The sequence below is a fragment of the Cryptomeria japonica genome, chromosome 11 (genome assembly GCF_030272615.1).
Source record: "Cryptomeria japonica chromosome 11, Sugi_1.0, whole genome shotgun sequence".
Classification (NCBI taxonomy): domain Eukaryota; kingdom Viridiplantae; phylum Streptophyta; class Pinopsida; order Cupressales; family Cupressaceae; genus Cryptomeria; species Cryptomeria japonica.
In genome coordinates this window covers 184311764-184329428 of record NC_081415.1, presented here as the reverse complement: position 1 = coordinate 184329428, position 17665 = coordinate 184311764, and the positions used below count along the sequence as shown (strand labels likewise).

Sequence of the window (17665 nt, the reverse complement as noted above, 5' to 3'; positions counted from 1 at the left end):
TTTAGAGTATGAAAAAAGGTTGTGTGATCGATGGTGCGTAGTTTAACGTGCGAAATTCAGAGATTTTTGCTCTGGATTAATGCAAAATAGAAAATCAAAGTAGGATAAGGCAGAGTGTGATATGTTTGTAAATGTGCTTAACTAGAACTATAATTTAGAATTTGTAGATGCTATTGTTTAGTTCATATACTTTAGTAATCTATTGTAATTCATTTGTAAGGCAATGATCCTTTCTTCGGTTGTATCCCTTGTTGTTTTTGAGCAATGATCTCTAGGCAATGTTCCTGAATGCATGTACATTCCTAATTATAATATTTCTATACTTCTATAGAGTATATTTATATTGTGTGTTCATCCCCACTGTGGTTTTTCCCTTAATCGGGTTATCATGTAAAAAATCTTGGTGTTATGGTTGAACTTTAGGGTTGAGCATTTATTGCACCTTAAAGTTAGGTATTCGAAGGATAAAAAGGGCATTTTAACATTCATTTCTCACATTGCGTTCGAAGAGAAAGAGTAGAAGAGTGTGGCGAAGAACATTGTGTCACTTAAAAAGAGCTTGAAAGGATTTGACGAAGATTTCTTGCATCTAGTTGAAGTCAAAAAGGTATTTTCTGAGTTTGAGATATTTGTTCATAACCTAGAATTTGATAATGGCATCACCTAGTTCTTGTGTGGAGACTTCATTGGTGATTGAGATAACTGATAGGGTAAGGCCTAAGTTCAAGAAACATCCATACAAATCAAAGGAAGATGATTGAAATGGTGCATTTCTCATCTATTTCGCATGGGGTATTGCACATTGAAGACATTAGGGCATGCATCCACTGCAATATTGAGGAGCTTGGAAATTCTAAAATGCTATCTCTGTACACCAAGCACATGATGGATGGTATGGGCAATGTGAAACCATATTTTAAATATCTGTAGGATAAGGGTTTCATTTAGTTTGTGAAATTTCCAGTTTTTGATGAACCCGAATGGGTTAGGTACATTTTGAGTAGGATCCATGATGAATTTATATGGCTTGATAAACCATACGAGATCACCAAGAATGCAATCCAAGTGGTGACATGTTTGAATGCAACTAGTGAAGTTCCTAGTCTGAGGAATGTGAAGAGCACGATAGTGACAGAGTTAACCGGTTCCCAGCATGTTAGTAGATCGATGACTATTAGTGACATTATTGAGTATGATGTCAGATTCGCATCCACGGTGATGGGGTATAAGGTATATCAATCTAGCAGAGAAAACTCAAACTCCCATACGATAATATATGCAGCTTAACAAATTCTTTAGGAGAACAAGTTGCATGATCTGTGTGGGGTAATTCTAAGTGAACTAATGAGAAATTTGAACAAGATTAAGCAAGACAAGAAGCATGTTTTTAAGTTTGGAACTTTGATTATCTATCTAGCTTTCTATTTCATGAGTGAGATCCCTAGTGTAGGCAAAGTACAGTGGGTATATGACAAACCGGTGGCGGTATAGATCAAGGAATCCTTACAAGGATTAGGAGATGCTCAAGCATAGAAAGCTAACCTATGGGGTTACTTCAAATCCTTCCAAGGCATGATGCAGATTAGAGAAATGATCCCAAAGGAAATTAGAAAAGTATGAGGACACCATATGCTTCATGGTGGAAATTGATTGATGCTTAATGGAAGTTGTAGAACCAAGAATAGTGTGGATCATGCCCATGGGGTATGAAGTTGATGCAAATACTCTTGATATGTATGCTCAATATCGTTTGAGTAAGCCGGTGGATGAGAAGGAAGAAAGATTTGGGAGTTATAAAGAGAAAAGTTTAAGTTTGCATTCTCAATTCACCAAGCCCAGAATGCAAAAGAGAGTGAGGAAAGAAGTAAAGCAGCTCACTGAAGATATGGGAATTACTAAGGAATCAGTCTATAGGGCCAAAGAGTAGAATTTATTGAAAGTGGAGGACATGGTCAAACCCAAGAAGACTAAACTGCTCTCTACTCCTCCTAAGCCAAGGAAAAAGTTGGCACCTTCCTCCGGTGCTCAAAAGCCTGTCCCTCCACCAAATCCTCAATCCAAATCATCTGGTGGAGTAGAGAAGAGGAAGAAAGGTAATCCTGAGAGATTTTATGTGGTAGCCACTGCAGAAGAAGAGGTTGAATCTGATGAAGCAGTGAGGGAAGTGAAGAAGACTTCTACTTCTTCTAGGGTAGTCAAGAAGCCACCATCTGGTGAAGGTTAGTCAAGCAAAAATCCAAGAGTTGGAGTTGAGAACCTGGAATACCTCGACCTAGCAAGAAGCCCAAGTCTAAACTAGATGAAGCTTTGAAGTCTGGGAAACTTGAAGGTAATTACACTATTGTGCCCCCCATCACATTAAGTCAGATTGTTGATATAGTAGTGAGGGAAGGGAATCTAAAGCATTTATCAGAATGGTATGAGAATTATGTTGAAAATGATAAAATATCTTTAGAAGAAGTCATTGTACAATATATGAATGTATATAGTAAAGCCTTGATATAATTATCATCAATGATTCTGAAGGGTTTGTATGAAATTTTGGATGCCAAAAGGCAAACGGCTAGTTTAGAAGATGAGAGAATAAAAGAATATGTACTAGTTAATTTGTGCTCTATAATTTCCAAGAGTGAAGTTGACAAACTTCTCAAGATTGCAAAGAGCGTATTTAGAAGCAAAACCAGAGTTAATAAGATCATGATCAAAAAAGTTGATGAAGTAGCTAAGGAGACAAAAGCAATTTTGAAACAAGTTTTGGAAGAGAATATGTATGAGATAAATTTGGTAAAAGATGACACCCCTTCAAAAGTGCATACATAGGATGATACCTCTATTCTAGATGAGAAGACAAATACACAAGATGCAGTTGCAGATGATACTATAGATAATAAGAAGGTTCCAGACTCTGGTGAAGATGATCAGATTCCTCCAGTAATAAATGTTGAATAAGGGAAGGTAGTTGAGGAGGTTGGTAATGAAAAGGGAGAGGATGCAAAGAAGGTAGAGAAGGAGAAGGATGGAGACAAGGTTGAACAGGTTCCAATGGCAAGAGACATTGTGGACAAGGGCAAGGAGATTATCAGTGACACAGATCTCACCAAATGACCTATAGATCTTAACTCACTATCTCTTGTCCAAGTACTCAAGCTTGCAACACTTGCATAGGCCGAGGATAGTGAAGATTTATTGAAGTATCACTTTGAGGATAAAGAGCTCATATCCATGGCTACAAGTGTGTTGGAGAAAATTATGTCATCTTTCAAGAAAGATATAGTAGAATCACTCTTCGATAAGTTGAGGAGCATGCTTAAGTCAGTTAATTCTCATTTTGTATCTTTAGAGAAAGTTGTAGAAGGTAAGGTTCTTAGTTAATTCAATTCTAAGTGGTTAAGGATGATTTTGAAAATGGTTGAAGGCGATAGGGTTAGTTTGACTGCCGGTTTGAAGACTATTCAAGAGGCATTGGACGAAGGCGATAAGATTTACAAGTCATGTCTTCTTTTGCCTAAATTCACAATTGAGATTGATAAGAAGATCAAAGAATGCGAAGGGAAGTTAGCCAATATATCCCAATCTTATTCCCCCCAATCAGTTTTTGCCAATAATTATGGTTCTTAGGTGATGGCTCTACTTGATAAAATCAAGAGCCTGAATCAAGAAAAAGACATAGTGGTTGGCAAAGTGGGAGAACTAAGGAACTTAATCACTCCCCGGTTGGACACCTTGCTTGGTAGTCAACAGGATGCTATGAAAACTCTAAGTAAGAGTGTCCCATTAGATCTTAGAGGAGAAAAAATGCATGCCTATCTATTTAATGCTCTTATCAACATTCTGGAGAACCTTAAGAAAGGTTAGGATGATCACCTGCAATCCCTGAAGACCATTTTTGCAGACATTTTTAAATTTTAGTAAGTTGTTGAGTATATCCTTGTACATAAATTTTGGTGGATACCTACCTTTGTCATTGATGTCAAAGGGGGAGAGAGAGAAATGAAAAATGATGTATATTCTCAGGGGGAGCTTGTTACTTGTTGAGTTGTTGAGTTGTTGCAGTGTTTGATAGTGTCATTTTTAATCAAGTGTTGCCATCAATGCTAAAGGGGACTAGTGAATATTAGTGCATGAGGAATGTTTCAAGTTTGTCATTGATGTCAAATAATATCAGATATCACATCCAGTACATGCAACATTGTTCTATCGGAAGTTTGATATTAATTTTTCTTATGTCTGGAAGGTGAAATACAGAGTATGAATATATTGAGCAAAACTTAATTTTGGTTGCATAGTTTTCGTTGTGGGGGAAAATTTAGTTGATTGGATGTTTGAGATAGCTTAATTCTCAATCCTAGTCTCTGGTATTGATTCTCATGTAAGATTGAAGATCCGATATCCGATATTTCAAGAAGAACGGGGTTATGTTTGTGTAGTGTGTTATGCGGAATCTTTAGGATGATTTCGGTAATTGGATTTGAGTTCGAGGTGGTCAATCCAACATGAGTGAAGCATATTATCAATTTTTTTAGGTCCACATATTGATTTGTAATCGGATTGAGCTGATTTATTATTACACGTTTCATGTTGTGTGTTATGTGGTTTTTTGAGCCGACATGGAATTGATTTTATTTGTTGGTGTGGATTTATAAGACGGATTTGTTTGCGTATTTTGGAGATAGATGAGAGTATGTGAAGATTATCTGAGCATTTGAAGCACAATTTAATGTGTGTTGTCTTTGATTTTTTGCTCTAGTATATGACAGAGCAGAGCAAAATAGAGAATTTTGGCAGAATGGTGAAGTTAGTCACTTTGCACTTAACTGGAACTGCATTTTGGTATTTGTAGATGCTACTTATCAATTCAGACATTATTTTTATCATTTGTAATCATTTGTAGGATAGTGAGTCCTCCGGGTTGTATCCCTATTTTGTATTTGAGTAGTGAGCTCTAGGAAGTGTATTTGAATGCATGTTCATTCCCCTCTTGTAATATTATTATACTCCTAATCACAATATTATAATATTGTGGGTCTCAATACCACTGTGTTTTTTCCCTTTCTAAGTTTTTACATAGAAAAATTGGTGACGTGATTTTATGTTTGTTTGCATTTAGTTTATGCACTTTCCTTTTATTCATTTTTATCCGGTGGTTTAAGAATTAGTTTAAGAAAGTTGTTAATTGCAGAACATTGATTCACCCCCCCTCTTAGTGTTCATTGATTCCAACAGTTGGTGTCAATTTGATGATTGTTTTACATTCAAGGATGTTTAGCCGACTTATGGGAAGCATGTGGACAATTATTTTTGGTCCACATATTGCATTGGAGATCGGATTGAGCCAATAGTTCATACACATTTGGTGAATATGTTATATGTTCTTGAGCCAGCATGTAGCCGATGTGATTTCATGTTGCAAATATATAAGGCCGATGTATTTTATCATTTAGAGTATGAAAAAAGGTTGTGTGATCGATGGTGCATAGTTTCACGTGCGTAATTCAAAGATTTATGATCTGAATTAATGCAAATAGTGAATCAAAGCAGGATAAGGTAGAGTATGAAATGTTTGTAAATGTGTTTAACTGGAACTATAATTTGGCATTTGTAGATGCTATTTTTTAGTTCATATTAAAGGAGTTGAGAAAATACAACACCACAGGAGCCCAAATAATCTCTGTAAGCTGAAAAACTTGTTACAAGGAGAAGCAAGGAAGCAAATACAGAAAAACAAATACACAGAGAATATGCTAAAAAAAAAGGAGAGAGCTCAATATTCACAAAAATATGTAATGTGATTCTTACAATGAAAAGAAAGAACTCAACCTTTAATAGGTCAAGAAACCCTAAAAGGGAAAACCTAGGTTTGCACATAATAATTAATTATATGCACCTAAAGTTAGCTTAAGTGTAAAAGAGATAAAGGGAACTTAAATAATTAAACAAATATTGTTTAATTAATCAAGTAAATACTCAAATACTCTATCACCCCCCCTTAAGCTAGACTTAGGGAGAAGCTAAAACCTAGAACAGTTAATAAAAGCAATAAAGATGGGTCCTGACAACAAGGCCTAATCAGGTACCCAAATACAATGAAATCTCTATGAACTGGAGAAATAGAGAAACCCACGTGGGAACAAAACTCTACTCCAAAAAGAGATGGAAAAGAATACCACTAAAGCATGAAGAACCTGCAAACTCGGTTGAAGAATAACTGTTGATCTGAAGAACCTCCACTGAAATGGAACATGACCAGGTAGAGAAGACTGTAATTTGTATGAGTGCCCTCAAATGACACTACTCGAATCAGAAGGAAAACAAGGCAAACAACTGAAATCGAAGATACAGATGGCATGAAAACACCAAAGCCTGAAGGGCTGATCAATCGAACCATGGAAGCATTAGAACCAACAGGATAAACCTCCCCATAATGCGGAAATGGGAGAGGGACAGGAACACTGAAAAGGACAGCCAAAAAAAACTGCATGACGAAGAACCAAGAACATCAAAGGTGCTGAGACAAGTACATGGTGTCGTGGAAGGAACACTCACTTGACACACATCATGAGGCAAATGTCATGGAAGGAACACTCACTGGACAAAGGAAGATGGAAAACAACAGGCAAACATCAACCCCCTCATGGCACTTGATCAATAGTGCATGTACAACAAGACACAAGATATGCAAGATTCCAAGTAAACAATGCATGATGGCACTTTATCTTAGTGCGTTTGCATAAATACAAGCTACAATGATAAGAAGACTGGAAATAGAAACGTGAACCAAAATAGAGACATCCTACTCAGAGAAGAGATCCCAGGACCTGAAACAACCACGATATCCACCAGAGTGCTGAAAAGCAAAAAACTGAATAAAATATGCATGGAGCAGAATCTAGAAATAAAACATAGATAGCTGGAAAGTACATAGTACACGCTTTCCAAAAATATAATTTTTTTGAAAAACGGAGTTTGGATGCTCATTCTATGGCTCCCAGAGTGCAAAACCTAGACCTCACTTTGACTGGAAAAAACCACAATCAAACAGCAAAATTGGAAAAAAAATTCCAACACCATGAGGTCATACTCGGAACCATCTTTCCAACGCCTATTCATTTTCAAAAAAATGACTCCATATGCCCAAGATAGAGTCAAAAAACCAAACCCCCCCTAAAAAAGGCCAAAAAAGGAGGTCTGGTGGTTGTTTGGTGGTCCGTTGGCCAGTGGGTGGCGCTCAAGTGGCAGCCTGGTGGCACCCCGGTGGCTGGGCGGTGGTCAACCAGAAAGAAACACCAGGGGGGCCAGCGGTGGGGAGGGGGCCGCTAGGGCGGCGGGCTGCAGGAGGCGGCCGAGGAGCGAAGCCAGGGCAGCAGAGGAGGCCGGGCTGGGCGAGGGCCACTGGGGTAGCGGGTCGTGGTGGGGCAGCGCTGCAGGCAGCAGCCGGGGAGTAGGGCGGCGCTGCAGGCAACAGTCAGGGAGCGGAGCGATAATTGGGAGATGCAGCAGCGGAGGCGACGGGGAGGCGGGCCGATGGCTGAACACGTTGCGGCATGGAGGAGCTAGTGGTGGAGCCGCTAGGCCGCCGGCGGTCGCAGAGAGGCCGGAAGGGGGCGCTATCAGAGGGAAGCTGGTCGGTAGGGGCCAGGGAAACGAGGGTCGGTGGGGGCCAGAGGGGCCACCGGCGGGGGCCGCAGAGGCCGGACTGACAGGCTCGGCAGGCCTGTCAATCTGGTACCCTGCAGTACCCACAAACCTAAACCCCCCCAAAAAAAAAAATTTAAACCCTATTCGCCTCTGCCTTTTGATTATTTTTTTTTGAAGTTTTTTTAATAAAAAATCAAAATCCAGCCTACATGCCGTCAAAAGGCAAAATTAAAAAAAAATTGAAATTTTTTTCTCGAACTGCGTGTCAAGGTCGTACGGCCTAGATCTGGAGAAAAAATGCTCCTAGAGGCTCAAGAACCAAAATAGGTTAAATTTTATATGACCATAGGGGTTTTCAAGCCTTCTGAGCATGATGGTGAGGTTCATTTAGGCCCAAAATGCTCAGAAAAAAAGTCAAACCCTAGGTACATAAAAAAATCCTGAAACCCCAGATCTGCTTCCAATGCAAAATTCTCAAAACAAGAACAGGTAGCTGCAGATCTGAAGCTCTGATACCATAAAGGAGTTGAGAAAATACAACACCAGATGAGCCCAAATAATCTCTGCAAGATGAAAAACCTATTACAAGGAGAAGCAAGGAAGCAAATACAGAAAAACAAATACACAGAGAATATGCTAAAAAAAAGGAGAGAGCTCAATATTCACAAAAATATGTATTGTGATTCTTACAATGAAAAGAAAGAACTCAACCTTTAATAGGTCAAGAAACCCTAAAAGGGAAAACCTAGGTTTGCACATAATAATTAATTATATGCACCTAAAGTTAGCTTAAGTGTAAAAGAGATAAAGGGAACTTAAATAATTAAACAAATATTGTTTAATTAATCAAGTAAATACCTGAATACTCTAACACCCCCCCTTAAGCTAGACTTAGGGAGAAGCTAAAACCTAGAACAGCTAATAAAAGCAATAAAGATGGGTCCCGGCAACAAGGCCTGATCAGGTACCCAAATACAATGAAATCTCTATGAATTGGAGAAATAGAGAAAACCATGTGGGAACAAAACTCTACTCCAAAAAGAGATGGAAAAGAATACCACTGAAGCATGAAGAACCTGCAAACTCTGTCAAAGAATAACTGCTGATCTGAAGAACCTCCACTGAAATAGAACATGACCAGGTAGAGAAGACTGTAATCTGTATGAGTGCCCTCAAATGACACTACTCAAATCAGAAGGCAAACAAGGCAAACAACTGAAATCGAAGATATAGATGGCATGAAAACACCAAAGCCTGAAGAGCTGATCAATCGAACCATGGAAGCATTAGAACCAATAGGATAAACCTCCCCATAATGCGGAAGTGGGAGAGGGATAGAAACACTACAAATGACAGCCAAAAAAACTGCATGACGAAGAACCAAGAACATCAAAGGTGCTGAGACAAGTACATGGTGTCGTGGAAGGAACACTCACTTGACACACATCATGAGGAAAATGTTGTGGAAGGAACACTCACTGGACAAAGGAAGACAACAGGAAAACATCAACCCCCTCATGGCACTTGATCAATAGTGCATGTACAACAAGACACAAGATATGGAAGATTCCAAGTAAACAATGCATGATGACACTTTATCTCAGTGCGTTTGCATAAATACAAGCTACAATGATAAGAAGACTGGAAATATAAATGTGAACCAAAATAGAGACATCCTACTCAGAGAAGAGATCCCAGGACCTAAAACAACCACGATATCCACCAGAGTGCTGAAAAGCAAAAAACTGAATAAAATATGCATGAAGCAGAATCTGAAAATAAAACTCAGATGGATGGAAAGTACACAGCACACACTTTCCAAAAATATAAAATTTTCAAAAAACAGGACCTCACTTTGACTGAAAAAAACCACAGTCAAACAGCAAAATTGGAAAACAAAGTCCAACACCATGAGGTCGGGCTCGGAACCAGCTTTCCGACACCTATTCGTTTTTGAAAAAACAACTCTGTATGCCCAAGATAGAGCCAAAAAATCAAACCCCCCCTAAAAAAGGCCAAAAAAGGAGGTCTGGTGGCTGTTTGGTGGTTCGGTGGCCAGTGGGTGGCACTCCGGTGGCAGCCTGGTGGCTGGGCGGTGGTTGGCCGAAAAGAAACATCGGGAGGGGGGGGGGGGGGCTAGCGGTGGGGCAGGGGTCGTCAAGGCGGCGAGCTGCAGGAGGCAGCCGGGGAGCAGAGCCAGGGCAGTGGAGGAGGTCGGGCTGGGTGGGGGTCGTTGGGGCGGTGGGCTGTGGCGGGGCGGTGCTGCATGCGGCGGTCAGGGAGCGGGGCGGCACTGCAAGCAACGATCGGGGTTTGGGGCGGCGTTGCAGGTGGTGGTCGGGGAGCGGAGAGATGGCTGGCAGCTGCAATAGCGACGGCGACGAGGAGGCGGGCCGGTGGCTAAACACGTTGTGGCACGGAGGAGGCAGTGGTGGAGCCGGGCGAAGCCGCTGGGCCGCCGACGGTCGCAGAGAGGCCAGAAGGGGGCGCTGTCGGAGGGAAGCTGGTCGGCGGGGGCTGGGGAAACGAGGGTCGACGGGGTCGGAGGGGCCGCCGGCGGGGGCCGTAGAGGCTGGACTGATAGGTCCGGCAGGCCTGTCAATCCGTTACCCACAAACCTAAACCCCCAAAAAAATAAAAAATTTAAAACCCTATTCGCCTCTGCCTTTTGATTTTTTTTTTTGAAGTTTTTTTAATAAAAAATCAAAATCCGGCCTACATGCCATAAAAAGGCAAAATATTTTCTTTTTTGAAATTTTTTTTCTCGAACTGCCTGTCAGGGTCGTACGGCCTGGGTCTGAAGAAAAAATGCTCCCAAAGGCTCAGGAACCAAAATAAGTCAAATTTTATATAACCATAGGGGTTTTCGAGCCTTTTGAGCATGATGGTGAGGTCTGTTTAGGCCCAAAGTGCTCAGAAAAAAATTCAAACCCTAGGTACATAAAAAAATCCTGAAACCCCAGATCTGCTTCCAATGCAAAATTCTCAAAACAAGAACAGGTAGCTACAGATCTGAAGCTCTGATACCATAAAGGAGTTGAGAAAATACAACACCACAGGAACCCAAATAATCTCTGCAAGCTAGAAAACCTATTACAAGGAGAAGCAAGGAAGCAAATACAGAAAAACAAATACACAGAGAATATGCTCAAAAAAAAGGAGAGAGCTCAATATTCACAAAAATATGTAATGTGATTCTTACAATGAAAAGAAAGAACTCAACCTTTAATAGGTCAAGAAACCCTAAAAGGGAAAACCTAGGTTTGCAGATAATAATTAATTAAAATAATTAATTATATGCACCTGAAGTTAGCTTAAGTGTAAAAGAGATAAAGGGAACTTAAATAATTAAATATTGTTTAATTAATCAAGTAAATACTTGAATACTCTAACACATATACTTTAGTAATCTATTGGAATTCATTTGTAAGGCAGTGAGTCTTCCTTGGGTTGTAGCCCTTATTGTTTTTGAGCAATGAGCTCTAGGCAATGTCCCTGAATGCATGTGCATTCCTAATTGTAATATTTCTATACTTCTATAGATTATATTTGTATTGTGGGTTCATCCCCACCATGCTTTTTTCATTAACTGGGTTTCCACGTAAAAAAACTTGGTGTTATGGTGTTGTGGATATTTCATTTTTGTTCTTGCATCTTTCTTTTATTCATATGCATTAAGTGGTTGAAGGATCAGATTAATAAAGTTAAAGATTGCAAATTCACCCCCCCCCCCTCAGTGTTCCTTGATTCAAATAATTGGTATCAAATCCTATCCCCTCGAAAGAAGTTTAACAACTTGAGGAGGATCCGGGAAGGTGATTCGATTGATTTCGATAGTCTTCAACATCAGCTTCTTGTTGCACTTTATGATCTTGATCAATCCAAAATTGAAGTCCAAGAATTGAAAGAAAATGTTAAGGATGCTAAATATTCATTGGAAAAGAGAAAGGAATTTGTTGATCAGCTAAAGCAGAAAGAAAGCCAAAGCATGGATGATGAAGCCTTGAAGGAGAAGACAAAAGAATGTGAGAAACTTGCTAGAGATAATGCATTCTAGAAGCATGATATGGAATCTATAGTGATGAATTTGACCAAGAAAGATTGAGGGAAGGAAGAATAATGAAGAGAATATTAATCAGTCCCTAAAAGATAGATATGATGAATGTTGCAGAATTAATTGTGAGTATGATCAAATAAAGCTTGAACTGCTCCAATCCAAGAATAATGAGTAAGAGCTTGAAAAACAGACTATCATTCTTAGGGATGAACTTCTGACTGCAAATGAGTACAAGGAAAAGTTCAAGATCATCTCATCTAAGCTTGATCAAATCCTTGGAAGACAGAAGAGTGGAGATGACAAGCGAGATCTTGGATGTGAGAAGGGTGAAATCTTTGGATCTAGTCAAAGCAATCCAAAGTCAGCAAACTAGAAGAACGTAACTAAAATGTCTCCGGTAAGACAACCTAATTCTCAAAAGTTAAATGGAAATTGTTTTGTTTGGAAGAAACTTGGTCATAAAGCAATTCAGTGCAGAAATAGGATGAATCATAATGGTCCATCCTTCTCCAATTAGTGTTTTAATTGCAACAAGTATGGTCAAAAATTAAGTGAATGCAAAAGTATGACAAATAAATCATTCAATAGAAGTAATGTTAGATGTTCTGCATGCAATAGGTTTAGTCACATTGCTAATCAATGTAGATCAAGAGGAAATAGAGAAAATTTCAGACCTAGACAAGGAAACGTAGTATGCTACAACTGCAACAAATCTGGTCACATTGCAAGATTCTATAGAAGCAAAAATGTGAATAGAAATGGTCTTGTAGACAAGAACAATAATGTGCAAGAAAATGATAAAGGCAAAGCGAAAGTGGATGAGATTTAGGATCAAATGAAGAAGACATGGGTTAAGAAGAGTGATTCTAATGTAGGGAATAGATCCACACCTTAATTTGGTGCAGGAAATTCCTTCAAGGATTAAGCTAAGGCCTTCATCCTAGGGGGAGTTTTATGAATTATGCACCCCCCTTGTAGTAGATTATATCTGAATCCGATAGGTTGGTGAATGTTGTGTTAGGGTATTGCACATTATGTGAGACGATCTCTAGAAGAATCTAAGAACTAATGAAGATCCGCAGATGATTCTTTGTGAGCTATCTGTAAAAGTTGAATATCTAGAAAGTTTAGGGATAAACACATTTAATGCACCCTAAAAGTTAGGTATGCAAGAAATAAAAGGAAATCTCTCACCTTCATTTGTCACTTTGCATTCAAGAGAACAAGAGGAGAGCACTTTGCGTGAAGATTTGCCAAGAAACCAAAACGTGATCCAGATTCCCCATGCAAAACCCTAATACGAGTAAGAAAGTATTTTTTGAAGATGGAAACCCCTCTGGTTGTTGATATCAGGGAAAGAGTTTGATCGAACTTCAAGAAACATCCATTCATTTTAGTCGAGGTAGACCCACGAGGATATTTCTCATCGGTTCCTTATGGTGTTTTGCATGTCGAGGATATCAGTGTTTATATTTATGTGAACATTGAGGAGTTGGGTAGCTCTCACTTGCTGAATCTTTACAATAATTAGCTGCTAGATAACAGTTTCATGCTCAAACTTGAATTCAAGGCATTGGAAGAGAAGAATTTTCTGTAGTTTGTCAAATTCTCGTTGTTCGATGAACACGAGTGGGTCCGGTATATTCTCAATAGGGTGTATGATGAATTAATGTGGTTGAATAAGCCATTTAAGATCACCAAGAGTGTCATTAGAGCCATAATAGGTCTTTGCTCAACCGGTGACTTGCCCACACTAAAATCCACAAAGAACCAGATTGTCACTAATGCAACCGGTTCAAAGTTTGATAAAAGGGAAATGACTATTAATGATATTCTTGAGGATGATGTGAGATTTGCCATGATGGTGATAGGATACAAGATCTACAACTCCAACTGAGTGAATTTTGTATTTGAAACTACTATATACACTACATATGAGATGATCCTGGAAGATAAGAAGTATGATTTGGGTGAATTGCTCTGGAGTGAGATGATGAAGAATTTGACCAAGATCAAGCAATACAAGAAGAATACATTCAAGTACGGTACTTTAATCCCATGTTTACTCTTTTTCTTCATGAATGAAGTTCTAGGAATAGGTCGCGTCCAATGGGCATATGATAGATTGGTAGCTATCCAAATCAGAGATCTTCTATATAGCATTGGAGATAACAAAACCTGAAAATCCACTCTCTGGGGTTATTTCAAAAAAAAATAGAGCGTAATGCAAGATAGGGAAAGGATCCCTAAGTCTATAGTTGAAAAGTATAAGGAGTCTATTTGCTTCATGGTTGATACAAACCAATGCTTAATGGAAGCAGTTGAGCCCAGAACTATTTGGATCATGCCCATGGGGTATGAGGTGGATGAGGAAATTCTTGAGCTATATGAACAATATGTCTTAAGAAAGCCGGCAGATCCATCAGAAGAAAGATTTGGGACATTTGCTGAAAAGGACCTTCAGTTGCACAAGCAATTCAAGAAGCCAAAAATTCAGAAGAAAGTGAGAAAGCACATTGAATAATATGCAGAGAGTATTGGAATCTCTAAGGAAGAAGTCTGAGAAGCGAGGAGGAGAACTCAACAAGCTGAGAAACCAGTAAAGATTGAATCAACTAGTCTGGAAGCCTCTTCTCCTAAGCCAAAGTAGACTAGAAACACCGCTCGCTCATCCGATCCTCCCAAATCAACCAAATCTCTAGTCAAGCCATTTAGTAAGGGTGAAAAGAGGAAGAAAGAGAAGAGCACAAGAATTTATGTCACTATGAAGGATGATGAGGAAATTGAGTCTGATGAAGAGGTCAATAAAATGAAGACCAATGGCATCAAAGCCACCAAAGTCTCTAAGGACAAGCCCTCTAGTGAAGGCCAAGCTAGAAAGAAGGTGAAGGTAGATCCAAATAAGTCTGGTATGACAGTCTAAGAGGTTGAAGAAGCATTAACAGTGCAAGGTAAAGTAAAGCCTCTTTCTGACTTTTATGACAAATTTGATGACTCCGGCAAAAGGATTATAGACGAAGCCACTGTAAAGTATTTAAACATTTTCAATAGGGCTCTTGTAGAAATAATGTCAGAAATTCGAAAAGGGCTATATGATGTTCTAGAAATGAGAAGAAATATTGCTAAAGAAGAAGATGATAGGTTAAAAGAGTATGTGATAGTTAATTTATGTTCGGTAATAGCAGTAGAAGATGATACTAAAAAATAGAATAAACGAGCTCATGATTGGGAAAATAGATGAGGTCATGAAAGATACTGAAAAAGGTATTGAAGCCAATTTTGGAGCAAAATCAGTATGGTGTTGTTTCATCAGCTTCGATAGTGCAAAAAGAGAAACCAAAAGATGATCAAACTAATGTAAATATTCCCTCTGTTGTGAGAAATGTAGATAAAGATAAGTAGCGGGATGAGTTGAATGAGGGTAAAGAGGGGGCAGGTAAAGGAAATGAGGATGAGGATACACAAAATCCTTCAGATCAACCTATGGATTCAATGTCATTTGTGGAGGCTCAAGCTCTGATTGATGATGCAGGTTTGAAAGAGGTCAAAGCATAAATTTATGTAAAAGGTATCCAAGATGCCTTATTAGAAGAAGGAAATGTCTACAAGTCTTTTTTATCATTTTCTAAGTTTGTTGTAGACATTGAAAAGCAAATTACGGAGAATGAAAAGATACTGGCAAGAATATCACAATCCTTTGATCCTTTGTTAGTCTCTATGGCCAGTCAGGAAACTGAGGTTATAACATTGCTTAACAAGATCAATAATCTGAGTCGTGGAAACAAGAATATTCTTAGTAGAGTTGGTGAGCTCTAAAGCTTCATTAATCCTAAGTTAGACACCATGCTCAATGCATTGAAGGAAGCTCAGGATGATATTGCCACAAATGATCCTATAGATCTAAAATTAGTGAAAATGCAAGAATATATCTTCAGTGGCCTAATCTCAATTTTGGAGTGCCTTAAGAAAGGTTGGGATACTCACTTGAGCTCATTGAAAACCACTTTTTTTTATATCTTTAAGTTCATTTAAAGGTTTGTGTGTACATATTTATATAGAATTTTTGGGTAATTTTTTGGCATGTGAATTCCTACCTTTTCCATTGATGTCAAAGGGGGAGTGTAGTAAAGTGAAAAAATTTGCATTCATCTCAAGGGGAGTTCTAGAATTTTGAGATTTTGAGTATTGTAGTGTATTCATATGTTGGTATTGTTTCTGACATAGTCATTTTTCACTAAGTGTTTCCATCAATGCTAAAGGGGGAGATTGCTGGTAGGAGACACCACACAAGTCATCAGATGTTGTCATTGGTGGCAACTCAGGTCAATAATTTCATCCACAGTTCATGATTTGCCTATACCAAAGTGTAGATTTGGTCAAGTCCGGTAAATTTAGAATAGGGCATCTATCAGAGTTTAGCATATTGGTTGGTATTTCATTTCACTTGGATATTTTATGTTGCAGAGATATGGGAAGCTTGATAGATGTCTGGAGTACCTTATTCCATGATTTTAGCCTCCGGTGATAATTCATGTGAAAGTTAGAAGATCTGGTATATCAATTTTTGGGTTGAACAATACAGTATGGCTTACTTGTGTAATTGATCATTGTGTGGAATTGTTGGAGCTGATTTGATGATCATTTTTATGTTCAAGGATGTTTAGCCAACTTATGGGAAGCGTGTGGACAATTCTTTTTGGTCCGCATATGCATTGGATATTAGATTTTGCCTACGGTTCATACACGTTTGGTGAATATGTTATATGTTCTTGAGCGGACATGTAGCCAATGTGATTTCATGTTGCAGATATATAAGACTGATGTAGTTGATCATTTAGAGTATGCAAAAAGGTTGTGTGATCATGGTGCATAGTTTCACGTGTTCAATTCAAAGATTTATGCTCTGGATTAATGTAGAATAGTGAATCAAAGCAGGATATGACAGACTATGAAATGTTTGTAAATGTGCTTAACCGGAACTATAATTTGGATTTTGTAGATGCTATTGTTTAGTTTATATACTTCAGTAATATGTTGTAATTCATTTTTAAGGTAGTGAGTCTCCATTGGGTTGTTGTTTTTAAGCAGTGATCTCTAGGAAGTGTTCTTGAATGCATGTGCATTCCAAATTGTAATATTTCTATACCTCTGTAGAGTATATTTATATTGTGGGTTCATCCCCACCATGATTTTTCTCTTAACTGGGTTTCCATGTAAAATATCTTGGTGTTATGGTATTGTGGATATTTGGCTTTTGTTCTTGCATCTTTCTTTCATTCATATGCATTAAGTGGTTGAAGGATCATATTAATAAAGTTAAAGATTGCAAAACCTTGATTCACCCCCCCCCCCCCTCCTCTTAGTGTTCCTTGATTCCAACACTATCATAGTGAATTATTTTCTAATATAGTTCATCAGTATCCCACATATGACAAAGAGATGTATGCAATTGTATAGGCTTGCAAACAACGGAAGCTTTGCATTATAGGAAAAGAGAGTATCAACCATACATATCATAAAACCTTACAATTTTCACACACACAAGGGAAGTTGCAGAATGATAGATTTATTAGAGGTGCTCTATATACTTGCAACAATTTCACATCAATATTTATCATAGAAAGAGAAACTATAACAACGTTGTATATTGCTTGAGTAGACCTCCAATTGTAGTACTAATTATGGTACTAGATTCTTGTCGACACAAAAAAACAAATTGATTTGATATGTATGACACAAATGTTGATTTTTCTTAAGTCTACACTCAACTAACAGAAGGTAAGAAAGTTCCTAAATTTTGTTTGCAAAATGACATCCTTTTTTATATGGTTCATATATTTGTTCTTACAAAAGAGAGGGCAAAGATGATATGAGAGGCACATTAAAGTCACATTGCAAAATATTTACTATAGACAAAACTCTTGATGTGCTTCAGAGGTATTTCTACTAGCCCAAGATGTAACATGATGCCAT

The 17665-nt window shown here is 38.4% G+C and overlaps 1 protein-coding gene across 1 annotated transcript; it reads left to right on the top strand.

Annotated features, from left to right (window-relative positions):
• The first annotated feature begins 1948 nt into the window (after positions 1 to 1948).
• LOC131860118 (uncharacterized) lies at positions 1949 to 10257 on the top strand. The gene is made up of 4 exons (XM_059214486.1): positions 1949 to 2219; positions 2330 to 2417; positions 7216 to 7709; positions 9695 to 10257. The coding sequence occupies exons 1-4, from the start codon at positions 1949 to 1951 to the stop codon at positions 10255 to 10257; spliced, it is 1416 nt and encodes a 471-aa protein (XP_059070469.1).
• The last annotated feature ends 7408 nt before the right edge of the window (positions 10258 to 17665 follow it).